The following is a 20,526-nucleotide window of genomic DNA, read 5'->3' on the forward strand; positions in this document are numbered from 1 at the left end:
TCCGATGTGCGATCGAATCTCGCGATGATGTTCCTTCTGCTGAAGCATTGAAAGTCAAAATTATTGAAGAATGCGAAGCAAGAAAGCAATCAACTGAGGGTGCAGTTATTGCAATGTCAGTAAAGAATTCAAGAGGTGCGTTTAAGACTCAACATAGGTCTGGAGAATTATCGCAGAAACCTCTCGATAAAAAGGTTAAATGTTTTAAATGTGGTATTACAGGTCACAAGGCGAATGTGTGTCAAACTAAGAAGTCTGAATTCCCTAAAAAGAAGTCAAAGCAATATGCGCATAATACTGATGATTCGTTTGCTGTAAATTATCTTACAAATGCTCACGAAAGTAATATGTGCTATGCAAAATCGAATAGAGAATGGATTCTTGACAGTGGTTGCACATCTCATTTGTGCGGTGATGAAGTTCTTTTTCAATCCTTTCATGAATCACTTAAAGTAAAGCTGAACCTTGCTAGCAATGCAACAGCCGAAGTCAAAGGCAGAGGTATTGTGCATATAACTGTGGCTAGCGATAAAGGTCCTCGCTTGATTGAGTTCAAGGACACTTTATTTGTCCCGGAGCTGCGAACAAATTTAATTTCAGTAGCAAGACTCACTAATAAGGGACATGAAGTCAATTTTGGGAAGGAATTAGCTATTGTTCAAGCTAAAGATGGTACAATTTCTATGATTGCCGATAGAAGAGGTGATCTTTACATAGTAAGAGAACAGCTCAATTGCGCAAAAGTGGTTGTCCGACCTGATTGCTCCGAACTGTTGAAGTGGCATGAAAGGTTGGGTCATTTGAACAGCAAAGACATTTTAAAGCTGATTCAAATCGGTGGAATTCCTGCTTTTAATACGAAAAACCATGAAAAACTTGAGTGCGATGTGTGCTTTAAAGGAAAGATGGTGGCAACACCATTTCCAAAATCTCGTGAATCTTGTGAAGAGATTTTAAAAGTAATCCATTCTGATGTTGTTGGTCCATTTCGAAAGGAATCAATCTGTGGTGCAAAATATTTTGTCACATTTATCGATGAAAGTACTAGATGGTGCGAGGTTTACTTTCTGAAACAAAAAAGTGGCGTTTTTGATGCGTTCAAAATGTATCAAAATTATGTTGAAAGGCAAACTGGTGCAAAAATAAAATATCTACAATCAGATAATGGTGGTGAGTATTGTAATGCTAATTTTGATCGATATCTTTCAGATAAAGGCATTAAGAGAAGGTTGACGATTCCTCATACTCCACAACAAAATGGTTTAGCCGAGAGGATGAACCGAACCCTCATGGACATGGCTAGATGCTTGATGATACAGTCTGGTCTGAGTGCTGGATTTTGGTCCGAAGCAGTAGCAACAGCAACTCATATCCGAAATCGTTGTCCTACTAGTGGTCTTAATGGTGAAATTCCTTTTGCTAAGTGGAATAAAGAGGTTCCTCGATTAAAATATCTGAAGACATTTGGCTCCAAGGTGCACATTTTGGACAAAAATCCAGGCAAGGATAAGCTAGCGGCAAGATCTGTTGAAGGAATTTTTGTTGGGTATCCGCGAGAAAGTAAAGGATATCGCGTATGGGTACCGAGTAAACGACAAATTGTGCATAGTCGTGATCTGAAATTCGTTGAAAAGAAATCACAAGAACTTCCGAATGATTGTCCTGCTGAAGTAGATGAGTTGTTCATTTTGTGGCAAAATGGAAAGCCCGAACGAAGCCAAGTTGAGGCAGAACAGAGTCAATTGATAGATGAAGTTATTTCTGAAGAAAAACCTGAATCAAACGTACAAAATTCACTTACCGATCTTAAAAGAGCTCCTGGAAGGCCACGTTTACTTCGTACTGGAAGCAGAGGGCGTCCAAGAAAACTTTTTCAAACAACAGAATCGAAGGAAGAAAACGAAGAAGAAAACCTTCAAATACTTGCTGAAACTGAAAACGAAAGTGAAGAGTTTGCTGGTGTTGTTGAGATTAGTGTCGCTGATGCTATGAGCACTGACGAAAGCGTGGAATGGAAGGATGCCATGGAATCTGAAGTGATGAGTTGGCTCAAAAATGATACCATGGAAATAGTTGAGGTCAACAAGAAAAGTGATGTCGTTGGGTGCCGTTGGGTTTTGACCAACAAACATAACTCTGATGGTCAGGTCGAAAGACGAAAAGCTCGACTCGTAGCGAAAGGATATAGTCAGAAGCATGGAGTTAACTATCATCAAACATTTGCTCCAGTTGCAAGACTAGAAACTTTACGTTTGCTATTGGCTCTTGCTGTACAGTTTGACCTAAAAGTATGGCAATTTGATGTTGTGACGGCATATTTAAATGCAACATTAAATGAAGAAGTGACGATGAGAGTACCTGAAATGTTGCATGAGATATTGCAAAGAATTATTTCTAAACAAGGGGAAAAATCAAACTTTGGAGAGCAAGCGAAGAAGATGCTGAACCGTTTTCAAAATGGAGGCAATGCTTGTAGGTTGAAAAAGGCTATTTATGGACTTAAACAGGCTGGTCGTCAATGGTATCTCAAACTCACAGAAAAGTTACTGAGTTTTGGATTGAAGCCTACAGTCAATGAGCCGTGTCTTTTTCAAGATGATTCTGAGGGCGAAAGAATCTTCGTACTAATATATGTTGACGACATATTAGTTGCTTCGAAAGATGCCAAAAGATCATCGCAACTTAAGAAATTTTTGGAAGAAGATTTCGAAATTAAAGATCTTGGTTTGGCGAAATATTGTCTCGGTCTGGAAATCAATCAAGAAGAAGCTGGAAAAATTGAACTGTGTCAAAAGGGATATACACTAAGTCTTCTCAAACAATATGGAATGGAGAAGTGCAATCCAGTTGCGACACCTTCCGAAAAGAATGTAAGTTTTGACAATTTACCAGTTAATGATTCACAGGAAACATTTCCGTATCGAGAGCTTATTGGTGCCTTGATGTATCTATCTGTGGCGACAAGGCCAGATATTGCAAATACCGTCTCAAGATTGGGACAATTTACTTGCAATTCAAATAAATGTCATTGGTTAGCAGCGAAACGTGTGCTAAGGTATCTGGCTGGAAGTGCAAGTCTTGGGCTTGTGTATACAAAAAAGAAAGAAGCCTTATGTGGATACACTGATGCTGATTGGGGAAATTGTGTCATAGATCGTCGATCGTATACTGGGTATGTGTTCTTACTCAGTGGTGCAGCAATTTCTTGGAAATCAACAAAACAAAGAACTGTGGCCCTTTCCACTACAGAGGCTGAATATGTAAGTTTATCTGAAGCTTCGAAGGAAGCAATTTACTTGAGAAGTATATTGCTGGAGCTTGGATTTTTGGACTTTGCTAAAACTAAAATTTTTGTTGATAATCGTGGTGCACTGTGCTTGGCAAATGATCATGTTTTTCATGCACGCACTAAACATATCGACATCAAACATCACTTTGTTCGAGAATCTGTTGTTGCTGGGATGTTTGTGTTGCAACATATACCAACTGATCAGATGACTGCAGATATTCTTACCAAGCCGTTGAGTCGTGAAGTTCACTCGAAATGTACTGAAGCACTTGGATTAAGAAAACTAAATTAATTTCTTTATTGTTAACGTTTGTATTGAGAGGGCGTGTTAAATATTGGTCTTTAACAATATATACGTTTACAATAATTATTTACTTTGATATATTTACTGTACTAAATTTATGTATAGTGTTTCTGATAATTATGTTTTATTAATTTTGTAATTAATATTTTTCATTCAATCAAATACTTTTGCTCAATAAACATTGTTCCTGTTTATATAATAAATATTCTTTTTATTAAGAACATTCTTCTTTTGGGAACCTGCATAATATTTCACAATTACTTCAAAGCCAAATGGAGGTTATATTTCGGATCGGTACTTTAGTTTGTATGTGATTTGTGTTGTTATTTTACCCTATTACTTCAAAACCAAATGGAGGTTATATTTCGGATCGGTACTTTAGTTTGTATGTTCATCTATTCCATTTTAATTTTTAAAATAATAATCGTGATTGGACAATTGAAACATTGTTGGAAACGGGTTGGTAGCCCTCTGGTTTTAGATTATGGAATTAAATTCCTCTACAGGAAAAAATCATGAACAATTTCTTTTTAATGCACAGATGATCCGCAAACCAAGATCCTCTAAGGTCACTATCTAAAAAGTATGATACTAGTAAAAATTCTCTTCTGCAAATGTTATGTGACCAACCTGTGATACTTACCGGTGTTGCCCGTGATAATTACAGAGGGAACCTGTGATGCTTTTTAGGCCCGAAGTGGTATCAAGGGACTTGTTAAAGTTGACAGCAGCCTGTGATACTTATCAGGCAACCCATTATAAGTATTGGGATAAGCGTTTTTTTTTTTAGCAGGTACAATCTATGATATTACAAGGCAGCCTGTGATATTTATCAAGACAACCTGTGATTCTAACCGGATATTTACAGTGATATTTACCGATGAAACCCGCCATATGATGTTCAACTTAGCGGGGCTGTGATATTTTTCAGGCCAAACGTGATACTGAGTTACGTCACTTGTGATAATTCTGGGCCTATGATACTTACCAGGGCAACCTGTGATACTCATCACACTAATGGTCATGATAAATGTCGTTTGGCAGGAGAGCCTGTGACATTACAAGGGAATTCTGTTATACCTTCTTTGCAAACCTGTGATACCTACAGGGGTAACTAGTGATAATTAACTATAGGGGGGAAATTTTTCAGGCCAAACGTGATACTTTGTACGGTACCTCGTGATACTTCAGGGCAACCTGTGGTAATTCCCTGGGAAATCCATTATACTTATTAGGGGAATCTGTGATATATGTCGGGATTTATTTTGTTTAGACAACCTGTGAAACTATAAGGCAACCTGTGATACTTATCATGGCAGCCTGTGATACTTTTAATGGCAACCTGTGATATTTACCGAGGAAACCCGTCATATTAACCAAAGCAAAGTGATACTTAACCTGTGATATATTTTAGGGTAGCTCATAATACTTACCGGAGAAACCTGTGATACTTAACAGGAAAACTCGTGATGCTTACCGGCACAGCCCATGATATTTGCTTGGTTATGTATTTAAGTAGTTTATTTATATTTGGGTTTCTATGTTTCCTCATAACTTCTTAACCAATTTCCATAATTTTAAATATGTGATATCGACAGGCAAAAATCAAGTACTTTAAATGATAAAAAATAATTTTTTTTTAAATTTTGACTCATTGTATTTTGTTTTCTTTTATTTTCTTACAGTGCATCTGGTACAAGTGCAGTTGCCATCGACAACAAAATCGAACAAGCTATGGTAAGTCTTAAATAATAAATTATTTACAAATATATTTTAAAGTAGGTACTAAATCGTAAAAATTACCAACAACAAAAATAAATCAAAGACCAGTTTGTTGTAGTTTCTTTGTATTTCATCATCATTTTTAGGTCGAACTACTTAAAAAAAAAATATATAACATGTTTGACTAATGGATACAATCGTCCATCAACACAACAAGTAACATTAGTTTATATCTTCAACAAATTGCATAAAACGATTATTACAATTATTCTCCTCAGTGACAGCACAACAACAACTATTAATCTACAATCAAAATGGAATTATGTGTAAAAGAAAACCGTGTTTTTTGTGTGCCATATTTATCTCACTTTTTCTAAAACAAACGAAACAAAAAAACGTGTTTTCCGCATTTTTATTTATATTAACTATCTATATTTGTCTAATGGTGCAAACTTATTCTCCATTAAAAAATACAAAAAAAAAAAAAAAAAACTAACAACATTAACCCAAAACAAAACAAAAGTCTCCACTTCAATATACTATTTAACTTCCGTCAATTGAAATCAAAAATAATATTTTATCCCTCTCCATTTTTTCACATGGCTTCAATTGGATTGGGTCGGTTTCATCGGCTCGTCGTCGTCGTCTTGGCTCTCTCTCTATTATGAGCTTCTTTTTTTGTATTACCATCCAAAGGCGACGACCACACGATGCAACTTGATTTATTATTATCGCTCCTTTTTATACCGACAACGACACACAAATTGGAAGCTATATAGTGAACTGCTGCATGCTGAACACGCAATGCACAAATGCCTTCTCGTTGTTGTTTCTAGATGGTGCAGAAATACCCATTACCCACTGAATTGACCAGACAATCGAAATAACTAATCAACAATTTTTTTTTAGTGTTTTCTAGAAGGAAAAACCTATCCGAGTCCATTATTTTGTTTCATTTTCTTACAAAAATTAATCAAAATTAATGAAAACTCGTCGTCGTCAACGAGTCCGTCGTCGCATAAAGCACATAAAATCGCTACCATAGAAAACGGTCAGTCGTCATTTTGAATATATCTCACTTTATTTCGAGAGAAAAATATACAAAAACAAATTGACAGTATGCGTTAATTCAATAAATGCCACGCAAATAAATTGGCGCAATTGAGTAGCGCACACTATATATTGACGGCGGACATCATCGTCGTCGTTGTGTTGGTCGCCATCGAATTGAATATTGCCCAGAACAGCAGCGATCCACAAGTCTATAGATCACGCACGCATTGATCTAAAAATAGAGAGCGCCCACTGCCATTTTGCAGTGTTGCTGAAGTGATCCCTAATTGTGTCGAACATTTTATTTGTTGTGGTTGTTTTTGTTGTTTTGTTGGCTGCAATGGCATCGGACTCCGGGTCATTATTGTTCAGGATGCAATTTCTAGAACTTTCGAAGAAATTTTAAAAGAGAAATCTTTGTGGAAAGCATACTTTTCTTCATAGTCACTCGGGCGTATACGCAACCTTTTTTTTTTCATTTTTTTCAATCTTTGTTTTGCTTCTACATACGAGTACCTATATTGATTTTGTAAAATCAGCTCAACGGATGTGGTTTCTATATACAGTCTTTTGGTCTTTATTATTTTTTTGAAGCCATCAGCCGTCACTACTTCTATGGCCAGAGAAAGAGCTGCTGCACTCGGGGATCACATCACATCCTTGTTTGTTTATTTATTGTGACTTTATTCCATAAAGAGCGCTAGCTAGCGTCCTTATCCGGAATGAATTTTCTCACATGCCTTCACCTTCTGCTTGAACTAGTTAATTCTTAATGAAAGATTCGATTGGCTGAAATGTCCGGTTTCTTTGTGGTTGGTTTGGTTAGTGGATGAAAGAATAAAAAAAAAAAAAGATTGATAACACTTTGTCTGTGATGGGGTTTGGTGAAGGTTGAAGTGCAGTCAGTGAGCTTGTAATAATAAACAATGATGACAGCCAGGCTGCTGTAGCGCTTATCCGCTCTATGATCATTCGCAATTGCTTAAGAGATGTCGTTTATATTGTTTTTTTTTTGTCTCTCAATATAGAAATCGATAGATAGAAACGGACGCACACATGCGCTTGTCTGGGCTGACATACTATTTTTATATTCGAGGTCAGTGAAACGAGATTAATGTAATGGATTTAACGACAAAAACAAAATACTATAAATTTATAATATTTCTTTTTTCGAGTACCTGATTATATAGAAAGCTTTTGATTGAAAGAAGATGAAAAGAATGAAAGGAATTAATAAATTGATAATGTTACATTCCCCATAATGTGATTTTAAATCGGAAATGTAAGTTTCATTTAAAAGTATTTTTGTTATTTGATGAGTTAAAGAAGTTTGTAAGAAGATAACTCAAATCACTAAAATGGTGACCTCAGTTAAAAAAATTATTTCCTCATACTAAGTTTTATAGTTCATTTAAAACGTGAAATCTGTTTTTAATCAGACAAACCCACTCGTATATTGTTGAAGTGTTCAAAACAATAATATATTCCAATATTAAACCTTGGGAGATAAAATTTAATGTGGAAATAAAATTTTACTTAGTTTATTGTATTAAAGTTATTTTCGAAATAAAACAGTAAATCAGGTACTTAAAAACCTTTCAAGAAAAATGTTGTGTGCGTGGAATTTAAAGAAGCTTTTTTTACAAGATTTATTACAATCATAAAATAAGTGTATTGTAAGATCCAAAAGTTAGATTTCTAAATATTTAATTAAGCTCATTTGAAGAGTTTTCCAGTTTTCCAGTGATAAGGTAGGCCGACTTTTATGGAAATCCTTATTTCTTCAAATTTTTGATATTTATCCGAAGGCACTTGAAATACTTAATTTCTTTTTTTTTTTAATTAGTCACTTAGAATCTTCGAGCTACAATGTTTGTAGCAAGAAATTGCTAGACAAATTGAACAGTATCACCTCGCTTGGTTTTTGCCGTTACGTGAATATCATCAAATTTAACATCGGTCCTTCACGGTTCTCTACAAACAAGTCCAAAGGTGTCAAATCGCTACTTCAAGACGGGTAATTGATATCGTCAAGATAGCTGATAACATGAAACAGAGGTCGTCTAAATCCATGTCTTTAATTTCAGTAAAAAAAAAAATCGGTTAACATAGCTCTGTAATAAAGTTGACCAAAACGTTGTTCTCAGCCTCAAGAAAAATGATCCAATGATGTGACCTTCACCACTCCAAAATATGCACCAAACTGGATTTTCAAAGCCCTAGATGCGACAATTTTATTTTGTTAACGAAATCGCCGAAATGGAAATGCATTTCGTCAGAAAAAATGATTGGCTGTTGAGATCGATGTCGAGTTACAACAGCCATATTTTCTTCTTTGCGCAACTTATGGTGGCCGACGGAGAACATTCCCTAGTGTGTTCACTAGAATACCAGGTTTCAAGAAACTATAAACTTATAACTTGCGTACAGCAAGGTGTTTCATTTAGCCAGAAATTGTTTTGCTAAGAACGCGCTGTTTGTGCCTCAAAGTACTTACTTTGGAATAGGTTTTCAATAATTCCCAACGTTGTTCAAGCGTAAAGCGATTTATTTCGCTACGCGAAGATATTATATTGACATTCTATCAAGACTTTTAATGTCAGTGTCAAAATAACCTTTGATTAAAAAAAAAATTCTATTAGATGGCTTGCCCTGTACAGGAGTTTTACTGTAGTCTCTTCCAACTAAATCATTAGCCACCGTAGTTGGTGAATATCGATGTTGAATTCTCTACTGTTTTCAGTAAGAATATCTTGTCAATGGTGGACTGTCTAGGCCTGGAGCTAGGTCAAATTGAATTATCACTCAATGGCTTTGTTTTCACAAAACGCTTGATAGGAGCTAACAAGTAGTGATGTTCAAAAGACTAATGTCTCTATTGTTGCATCATTTTTTCAGTTATAGGATTTCTTGCAGGGTCCAAAGCAAGTTTTTTGACGAAGGCTATATTTATTTCTCTTCGTGAGTTCTGTTCGCTTGTATAAACGCTCGTGAAGCTTAGCAAGAAGTAGAACTTGTACTGATTCGATAATAACTGAAAATCTGTTCATTCAATAAGCTGAAAAAATTTCTCCATCACTTTCAAAGTTATCGGTTTTTATTGCAACCAGGCCAAGTCCGACTATTAGATAATCACCAACTGTCTTAAAGAATTACGAGACAAGCCTTATTACTAGATGCCAACAGATCTTTCTTCCTGATCTTAGAACTCAATTCTCCAAATTTTATACTAATTTCGTTCTTTAGGCATTGGTTATAGATTCTTTTGAGATAAACGTAGAGGCTTACTTTTTTATTTCGGAGCATATACTCATACGCATATAAAGCTTCAAGAACTGAATCGTACCTTGACAAGTCATTGTCGTTATTTTTCCGCTGACATCGCGGCAGCTCAAGACTTTATTACTTTAATCTTCCTCTGAGCTCAAATCCGTATCCAAACATCCGTGTTCTAGAGTAAAAACAAAAGAAAAAACATTTTGGCCAACTTTTATCATAAAAATGCATATCATTTAAGATATAATTAATACCCTGTTTTAATAAGTCCTTCAAACTTTAAAAGCTTTTTTTTTGTTCATTTATACTTATTTATAAGAACTCCATTTAAAAACAAATGTTTAATGTTTTTCTATCACTCAAAATTGTTTTGGTCCAAAGTTTAAACACTAAAACTTGTCATTATTATTTGAAAAAAAAAAACAAAAATAATAATCCTTCAAAGTCAAATTTGTTTATAGCTATGTCTTTACAATGACATCAGCACTATTAACCTCTAATGTATTAAAAATAAATTTAATGTTTAAGTGCAGTTATCAATTTTAATAAAATTTTTTTTTTTCTAAATAAGCATACCTACCCGGTTTAAATGTAGGTTTGTTGTGTATCACACACAAAAAATCACCATCAAGAGATAAATAATTGAATTGACGCAATAAAAGTAAAAAAAATCATTAAACAGGTTAATTGCATTTACGTTCTACGTCAGTGCATTGCTGTGTGAAGAGCTAATAAAAATTAAAATTAAAAAAAAAAAAAAAAAAAAAAAAAACAATTATAAAATTGTATTCAAGTTTCTGGTTTTTGAACATGATTTTTTTTTTTTGTATTTTTGTTGTCATTATTTATTTATGACTTTTTATGTTTATTAGATTTATGCTGGTAATAGGTCATTTTTGAAATTGAAAATTACTAATGGTAATTTGTAACCAAATTTACCTTACAGGCGTTTTTTTTTTGGTTTTGTTTCATGATTTTGTTTTTTTTTTCTTGTTTAGTAGTAGACTTGAGAGGATTTTAAAAGTTGAAAACCTTGAATTGATGATAAATGGGTATACCTACCTTACCTACTGCAATTAAAATTAAATCAAATTGATGTCTGTTATTTACAATTAAGTGAGAGTTTGTTGTTGATTGATTCAAATTGCAACCTTTGGTCCCAAAGAAAACTTCTAACAGAAAAATATGAAGGGGATTTTTCAACTTGTGTCAGACATAATGGCTCCAAAAGTTCTTATTTAAACAAGTTTGAAAACGTGTTTTAAACCCATTTATATTGTACTTTCTGGACAAAATGTGGCTTATCATAGCTTGTCATTTTAACACTTCACCAAATTTTTTTGAACGTTGCTTTCTATACCTCCATTGTTACTTTTAAAATAATAAGACTCTTGAAAGAAGATGTATCTCAAGCCTTTACCAAACCTTCGATTGAAAACCGTTTTATTGGATACATTTTTTTAGAAAGGTTATCCTAATGTGTCATGTATCGTCGTCAATCAACAATACAAAATTTAATTACCAATTCTAAGTATGTGAACAACCTCGAAAGTATTAGACATTTTTTTTTTGCATTTGTTGCTTAGGTAAAAGTACTTAAGAGGCTTTAAGTTACACGCGTCTATTTCTATTTTTATTATATTTTCTATTTTATCAAGGTAATCTTTTGCATTGAATGGATTTGAATGTGTGTGTGGGTTTAACCACTAAAAGAGCTATGTTTTATGTGGCTCAAAAACCGCAAACTTACGACGTCGACTACAAAGACGACACACCCGCAATATAACATGACCGCGAAGACATCGAGTCGCGTCGTTGTCGTCGTCGGCGTATTCTCATATAGTCAGAGGCGACACGAATTAAGACAAAAAAACTTTCTCTTCATCGTTGGCGCAAATGTGCGTAACCTTGCCTCTTGTCTCCTCCTACACATGACGACGAATGATACGACCGACACACAACATTAAAAACAACATGTACCTTTATTTTTAGTTTTAATCTCATGAGGCTTTTTTTTTAATTCATATGCATGTTGTTTTCCAGTTCAATTGATTTAAATACATTGCAACTCTTACAGTCTAGGGCTTAGGGTTGCAATTATAGAATTTTAGGAATTTTATACTGTCGCAAAACTTTTTAAAGTTCAAAAGTTCTTAGATTTAATTAAATTTGAACTTTTCTCTTTACTCTAATTTTTTTTTTGTATCGACCAAACTTAAGAATGGCTTAAGCAGGTTGACATTGCATTCTGAAATGATTAACTGTTAGAAATAAGCTTGTTTCTTGATATAGCCAATAAATTAAAACTCTGCTTAAAGACATGCCAATTTTTTCGAAATCAAAATCTCTAAATTTCCAACAACAGCTTCGTTAACAAACAGCTTCGATAAGGCTTCTTTAAGGCTTGCCTCAGAAGAAATTCTCTAATAGAGGTTATTAATTCGTTAACACCTTCTTTAGGTTTTTTTTGTAGTAACGAAGTTAATTTCGGTAAGCTAGTTTATAGAAGTTCTTTGAAACACTTACCGCAGCTTTATCGAAACTTCAGTTTCTGCAACAATTTATAAGATCTAAAATAATGACAAAAAGCACGAAAGAGCTTAAGGTTCAGATAAATTACAAATTATTGAAACCTTTCAACACAATTTCTCAGGCTATTGATAACTATATTAATGGGAGTACACAAAACACAGCAAACAAAAGACTGATTTATTTATGCAAACTTGCGCCTTGAAACATACGATTTCGTATTATAGTCATGTGTCCTATTTCTGAACAAAAATATGACATCAAAAAAGCGTGTTAACATTGAATTAAATATTTTTGTTGATTATTTTCTACAATCAGTTTTTTTTTTTTTTTAACGGGGGTGGTTTGTTATGCTGACGTGTAGAATATTCACATTTTTTCTAGCAAAGAAAAAATATTAATGCAAATTATAAGTTCAAAATTAAATAAATAAGTAGTAGTAGTGGAATTTTCAGTAAAATACTCATACAGTTCCTCTGAACACTTCCAATAATTTAATTCCATGAATTGTCTCTTCTAAGGAAGATATTATTAAAATAAATCAAAAAATTCCGAGGAAAGCTTTTGTGCATCTTTCATGTTTACAGACTTTGAATCAGGAATCTATTTTCAAAGAATTTTTCGTTTGTTAGCGACAATCCTTTTAAAAGTTTTCCTAGAATTGACATTAATTTCTGAAGAACTCAATGAGGTATGGTCTGGATAAACATTAATGTCCATTCCTTATCCTGGAAACCCCTTATACCATTTGTATTGAAAGCCCTTTTTTTTAAATCAAAGGTGTATTTGCGTTTCATTCAAAATTGCTTCCATTCTAGCGCAAGCATAACCTCGGTGTTTTCTCAGAACTCGAAAATGTTTTCTTCGTAGAATCTCTCTATGTTTTAAAAAGTACAAAAAATGTATAGACTCAGAAGCTCATCCTTCAAATGCAATTATTACTGTTGTGTACTTTGTTATTATTGGTAACTAATATCCAAAGTAAACTATTTAACCACCCCTCAGCAGAGAAACAAGAATACAGGCAACCCTAGAATTGAAAATCTCAAATTTTAAAGTTTGTGCCTTTGTATAAACCATCACCACTACCAATTTACCAAGTTTCAAGATTCTATAATAAATAATCAAAAGTGCCCCATAATGTTTCATATTCTTCTTCTTCTTCTTCCTTTTTCTCGGCGCTGTTATGATCTCGATGTCGAGGGGATCATAACTATCCCACGTAACTGCTTCACACTAGTGATCCGCCTGTGGGGTTCGCCGGGTTGACCTCAGAAATCGGCGGCAAGCCTCCCGGTTTTGTATTGTTCCATTTCTAAGGCCAACTGAATGCTGGTGGTTTTGCATTTGCTTGTACCAGGAGTTTTTAGGCCTACCTTTCTTTCTATTTCGTGTTGGAACGTTGTATGATATTGCTTTTTTGACGGGGTTCTCAGGATCTCTCCTTTGAACATGGCAATACCAACTGAGTCGGTCGTGTTAAATTTTTTGGGAGATGGTGTTTTTAACATGAAGGCTTCCTCGGATCTTCGTACTTCTAATTCTATCAAGCTTTGTTACTCCTGCTGTCATACGAAGCATCTTCATCTCAGCTGCCGTTAACTTACTCTCATACTTTTTGTACATTGTCCAACATTGTGAACCGTATGTGAGTGCTGGACGCACAACTGCGGTGTAGAGTCTTCCTTTCAGCTTAGGGGGCATTTTTCGATCACAGAAGATGGCAGAATTTTCCCGCCACTTCATCCACCCTACGCTTACGCGATGATTGATATCGTCATCACAAGTACCTTCGTTATTTATCATAGACCCCAGATATTTAAACTTTTCACACTTGGGAAGCACTACACCATTCAAATAAATGTCAGGAATAGGCCTGTGTGGATCAGAAAATGGGCAGCATAGGTATTCTGTCTTTTTCGCGCTTATGCGGTACCCACTACCTTCTAGAACATCCACCCATACATCAAGTGCTCGTTGCAGGGATATCGGGTCTTCACTTATGATGGCTCCATCGTCAGCAAAGAATAACTGATGCACTTTTGGGTCCGTCACTTTGCCTTCAAGCAGGTAATCAAGAACGGTAATAAAGAGCAGAGGACTCAAGACGCTTCCCTGGTGTACACCTACTGTGATTTCGAATTCTTCGGTGACTCCAGCTGCACATCTTACTTTAGTTACTGCTCCATCATACATGTCCATAATTATCCGCACATAGGTTTCCGGAACTCCTCGTTGTCTGAGGGCCACCCATATCAGATCTCGTGGTTGTCGATCGAATGCTTTTTCATAATGTTTCATATTCATTCAGAGAAAATGGGGCCCTTTGTAAAAATTCAAATTAATTAAAGAACTTGGCTTGATGAAGTGTTACTTTTTTTGTCACCATATTTGTACAATTCACTAGATATTCTATTCCAATTATTCGCTCTATAATTTTTTCAAACCTTTAACTACTTATCTTTCGAAATTTCAATATCAAAGTTAAGCAAAATCAAGTGGAACTGAATTGACTATTGAGTTGTAGTGGTATCTGGATATCCTTATAGCTAATTATGGAGTGTTATGTCCTGATTGGTAAAAAAGCTAACTTCTAAGACTCATTGATAAAGGTTTTTCGCTCCACAATTATTTGACATAGGAACCTGTTGAAGTCCATTACTTTCTTAGACCTTTCATCAATCGCAGTATCTTATATAGTTCGACGATTGCTTGTTCTCTTGTGTGTCTGGAGTCCTTCTTAAAATATTTGCATTAATCCTATTTCACTCTTTGAATTAATTGATATATTCACTCTCCAAAAAACAAAAGATTTCTTAAGAGTAGTTTCTACTACAAAGAACTTCTGGTTTATTCGCCATCAATTCTATAGTAAAAGTAGTTCGAAGCACTTTAAAAAGCTTAGAAAAGTGATGACGAAACCAGAATAAATTTCAAAGGAAACAGCAAACAATTCGGTTACAAAGTTACAATTAAATTGACAGTTCAAATAATTTTATTCAATTTGATTCATCAGTTTCAATTTTGTAACATTCTATTCTCCAAATGATCTAGTGATGGAATTAAAAGTCAATTTTTGAAACTAATTCAACGATATAAAGAGCGTAACCATTTAATGATAGAAGCCCTGGAAACAAATCCCCAATACAAAAACCCAAGGAAACGCCGAAAATTATGCCTCGAATTCAATAAAAAAAAAATTAGCTCCTTAAAATATACCATAATTTGTGTAAATAGTTGGTAATTTAAATAGAAAATTGACCTATTACACACATAATTCATATCGACCAAAGGAAAAACAGTCTTATAACTCAAATATATCCTCCCTTTCGAGTCTAAACAAGTGTTCAATTCTCAGAAATTTGGTATTGAGGTTATACAAAACTATTAATTCTAAAAATAAAATTAATTTATAACACAAAAATGTCTATTTTACAATAAACTGCATCTCAAACCATTACGTTTGTTGTTCTGGGTAATGTTTAATTACCCAACCATCCATCACTAACTTTTATATAGCCCATAAAGTTTCGCGCTCTTTTTGACCTAAAAATTATCGTTAACTTTGTATAAATACGCCATTACATCGTTTTTAATACATCCGGCAAGTTTTTGTTTATATGTTTGTATACTCGCGTTCAAATAGACAAAACCAGGATAAACTAGTATAAATGTGTGTATGAAGAAAGAATATACACAAAATCCAAAGAAAACATAAAGAAAACTCGGTTCGTAAAAGCTGAATAATTGTAAACAAATACAAAGAGTTTCTTGTACACATTGGCCAAATACAATTTTTATTTTTATTTTTTTACAAAACTGCAGAGAGGTAAATTTGGATTTAAGTAGGTCATCAAGCGTTTTTGTACATTATGGTCATATACATATATTTTAAAAACGAACATGGCTGCCATTCACTTGTCACACAATTTTGTTTTCAGGCAATATACAAACATGTATATGCTTGTAGTATAAAGGAGAAAAATAAGCCTGAAAACCTGACAAAAACAAAAACATTGAATCCATTTTAAGTAGATACACAATGTACTCATGTATGAAACTTATAACTGGGCTATTAAACGATGGGCTTGTCTATTTTGTCCATTATGTTGCTGTCTGTATAGCATAACGTCCTTGGGGTTTGTTTTTTTTCTCTTGTTTGCTTGCTGTAGTGTTTCTAACTGTATATTATGAACTTATTTATGAGTATTTTTATTTTGAAAATGAATTTATTATATTCAAAACAAAAAAGAAGGATTTTTAGTAGAAATGTAAATATTATGAGCAAGCAGTTTTAAAATTCTTAAGAAAACAAATTACGCAAAGTTATGTTGGATATGTTAACATATTAGTTTTTTTAGGGCAGATATTATAGGCATTATTAGTTAAAATATGTATTTTTTGGTGCCATATATTCGTTTATAAGCCTTATAGAAGCTCTTGCTTCTTTTTTGCTTCAATGAAAATTTTTTCCAAAAATCTCATCTTCAAAAAAATGCATTTAAGGAAGCCTTAACGAACATGCACAAACTTAATGCAAGTCTTATAGAAGTAATGACTTTTAGCTTGATCTTGAAACTTCTAAATTCGCAATTTTCTCGCAAACCTTCTTGAATATTTCAGTTTTTAAAGCGGGGCACTAAATAGGGTATAAGTCTTGATTGTAGTTTTCCCAGATTTTCATGTGCAAGTCTTATAGAAGCGAAAGCTTGAAGCGAAAAATAGCTGTTTTAATTGTTAATAAAATTGGTTCGAGCTCTTGCTATTCCTATATTCCAAAGGGCCTGAAATTTTAAAGAAATAATAACTTCATATCTTGATCTTCAGAAGTTGAATAAAATTTAAAAATATTTTGCCTAAACTGATAATATTGATATTGATATTCTGATATTGATATTGATATTGATATTGATATTGATATTGATATTGATATTGATATTGACATTGAAATTGATATTGATATTGATATTGATATGCAAACTGAACAAAAGTCGACTAAAAATAAAATTTTTTGTTGTTTAGAGAAAATCTGCTTGATAGGCTTTTAAAATGTTTTGAATTGCGAATTGTGGCCTTAACTTTAGTTTTACTACTGGAGTTGTATAAATAGCTTGATTGATTTAAAAAGGAATTTTTTCAAAAGAAGTTTTGAAGCAAAAATTCTGCGTAAGTTTTATTCAATACCTAATCATTTTTATCAAAACCACATTGCAGCCACCAGCTTTCCAATACAAAAAGAATTACCAAAATTGGTTCAATTAGTCCAAAGTTATGAGGTAACAAACACAAAAAAAATACAGACGAATTGAATACCTCCTCCTTTTTGCAAGTCGGTACAAATTTATTAACTCTTATAAACTATAAATAATAAAATAAACATTAATCTAACTTATTTGTACTTCCGCATTATGCTATAATACAATAATATTTATTTTCAAGGCAAGACGAATTTCTAAAGTGCACAAAAAATACTAAAATATTGATCTACATTCCAGATAAGAAAAATGTCAAAAAACCCAAAATATTTTTTTTGATCACACAATAGGCTTTCAATTTATTATTATTATTGATTTATTAAGCTCTGTTTTGTTGTTTTTGATTGATTACCTTCTTAGATAACATTATGTTTTTTTTTTTTGTATTTGAAGTACCTACCCCACCACCCACATTGTTTACCTATTTTTTTTAGCGCAATATTAAAATTTATCATAGCACCAAATATGTACCTAGACTCAACACAAATATAAATAAGGAAAAAAAATATACCTAATGTATTATTTTTTTTTATAATTTGTGTGACACAAAAACAATGCAATGAAAACATTTTTTTCCTCCCATGAACTGCTTTCAAATGTTATTTTTGATAAGAAAATAATATAATTACTTCTGCAATCTATCTGCCGTCTGGCAAAAATCATATGTAGTAAACAAAAGATAGAAAAATGTAGGTATGTACATATAATGTACATAATCGTATACAATACATATTTACAGTGCACGTTTTATGAGCCTTGATAATAATAATTTTTTTTATATTAATTTTCTTATCAATCTTCCTAACCAAGTGTTTTTAGTCAATCTTATCGCTTATTAAAGCATTTTTTTTTTTCTTTCTATATAACTGTACTTATGTTTGTTTTCGTAAAAATGGCGATAAGATTTTGGAATTCATCTATTTTGTAAGGTGTTTGTTTTGTTTTTGTATACAGAACATTTAGTTGTCTGATTTGTGAAGTTTATTGATAAAAAAACCTTCCTTATTGCACAATTTTTTGCTAAAATAAACATTTAAATCAGAAAGAAAGAATATTTGATATCTAGGGTTTAAGAAATTATTCACAGGCATTTAAAAAACCGAATGTTATGTTCTTGAACAGCTTCTTAAAAAAAAAAATATTCTTGCATAAAGAAGTTTTACCGAACTTCCGAAAGACTTCGGTAAGTTACCTTATAGAAGTTAAATGAAGCAAAGATTTTGTTTGTTTCTTATGAATATAGCATTTTCAAAAAGAAAATTCTTTAATAATTTACCAATGAACGGATTTGTATTAAGAACTCGAACCCCAAAATTTTCTTTCAACGATAAAAATGATAATACCGCCATAATAACACTCGTAAATGTAGCCCATTATGACTTTTTTTTTATCATTTTGCGTTTTGGTTGTCATTTTGAGATATCATTTTTATTATCTATTGGAATGTGTTATGATATCATATTGTTTGATAAAAAATGCATCGTCACGAATAATAATAATAAAAAAAAAAGTAAAATTACAATTAACCTTTAACCGGATACGATTGCTATTTCAAAAAAAAAAAACAAAAAATAACAAACTAGGTAGTAAATTTCTAATAGCTTAGAATCTATGACATTTTTTTTTTTTCATCCAGCTGATACTGCTTGATATATCCATCATACCCGCACATAGGCAATAAAATAATTTCTGTCATCATGATTAAAAGTCAAGGCATGCTGGTGATTGTTGGTTGCTTGATTAGTATAAAAGTTGGGTTGGTTGATAATAAAAAAAAATGGAAAAAATAATGCTGTAAAATGCAGTCTTTGATCGGCTTAGACTTGCTGACGTTTTCAACTCAACATTTCATTTTTCTATAGAAAAATCATGCATTGAATTGATATTATAAATAGGTCTATGGACAATCATTTTTTTTAAATGATTTTATTTATTATTACTATGCTCATTGTGTATCGAAATTATGTCTTAAGTAATTATTTATTATTATCGTGACATTGCGTATAAATAAGAAATTTCCGTTGATGTCATTACAATATTATTGTGACATTAAGGTCTTAACTTGAATACAATGGAAATAATAACTGTTCTATTCTTTTTTCAATTGTAAAAATGCATTTTAATAATATTTCCAATATAAAACTTTATGATTCATCGATTTATATTGATTATTATGAATGTCATTGATTATATTGATATACCGAATGCAATTTTATGTAATAGACCTAACATTTTCAAAAGAATATAATTTCCTTGAATAGTTCAGTAAGTTCATTATAAAACGGGAAAGTAATTTATAAAACCAATTACTTTGGCGGTAAAAATACAAAAGACTATAAGTAAAAACATGATTTTCCTATTTTTGTTCCCATGTAGAAAGATATTGAAATTAAAAAGAAACTGAATATTGTTGTTTGTATTAAAGACTTTAAATATCGTTGAATTTAGTAATAGACAAGATTAAATAATTAATGCTGAAGTTCAGTCGTCAGTTAGTCCAGCTCTATCAACACTATTTTTGAAAATAATTGGCACGTAGAACCCTTATTCAACGATAAATTAACAGGTCTTTCCTTCTTCCACAACGTTGCATCGAAAACTTATTTGAATCCTCTCTAAGCTTTCTTCGGCTATAATCTTCCATCAAAGATTTAAGAAGTTTTCTGTTAATACCAGTTCATTAAACGACTGGTGTCCCACAAGGAAACCACTTTGGCCATATTTTTTTCTATTTTAACTAACTGCAAATTCTAACTAGCAACTGTTTTCCAAACTGGTAATCTTTCCAGGCGACATACAGATTTTTGAACAAATAATTGATAACCGAAATCCATTAATTAGTTCATTTGCATTATTTAGCAAAAAACATATAGGTATTTCATTATTTCCTTTCGATAATATTTCTACTCCTCCGACTTGAATTGGCTGATCCTAAGATCGAATAATTATTTCAGAATTTCAGGCACTAAGTGATTTAAATGAAGCCGCATAAGCCCAGAAGTTGAAAAATTGTGCCACTGCTGTTGACTTATGAGTTGCACACAATTGATTCAATTACGATCTTAAAGAGGTGTCATGATAGCGAATCGCCTTGTCGT

The 20,526-nt window shown here is 32.8% G+C and overlaps 1 protein-coding gene across 6 annotated transcripts in view; it reads left to right on the forward strand.

The window, feature by feature from the left end:
- Positions 1 to 20,526, forward strand: part of LOC129905136 (protein bunched, class 2/F/G isoform) — a 232,052-nt gene that overhangs the window by 176,847 nt on the left and 34,679 nt on the right. For all 6 annotated transcript variants that reach the window (XM_055980529.1, XM_055980532.1, XM_055980533.1 and 3 more), the window contains one exon: positions 5,279 to 5,330. In XM_055980529.1, the coding sequence (XP_055836504.1) occupies positions 5,279 to 5,330 (52 nt within the window). The remainder of the gene's footprint in view (positions 1 to 5,278; positions 5,331 to 20,526) is intronic.

The sequence above is a fragment of the Episyrphus balteatus genome, chromosome 1 (genome assembly GCF_945859705.1).
Source record: "Episyrphus balteatus chromosome 1, idEpiBalt1.1, whole genome shotgun sequence".
Taxonomy (NCBI): Eukaryota; Metazoa; Arthropoda; class Insecta; order Diptera; family Syrphidae; genus Episyrphus; species Episyrphus balteatus.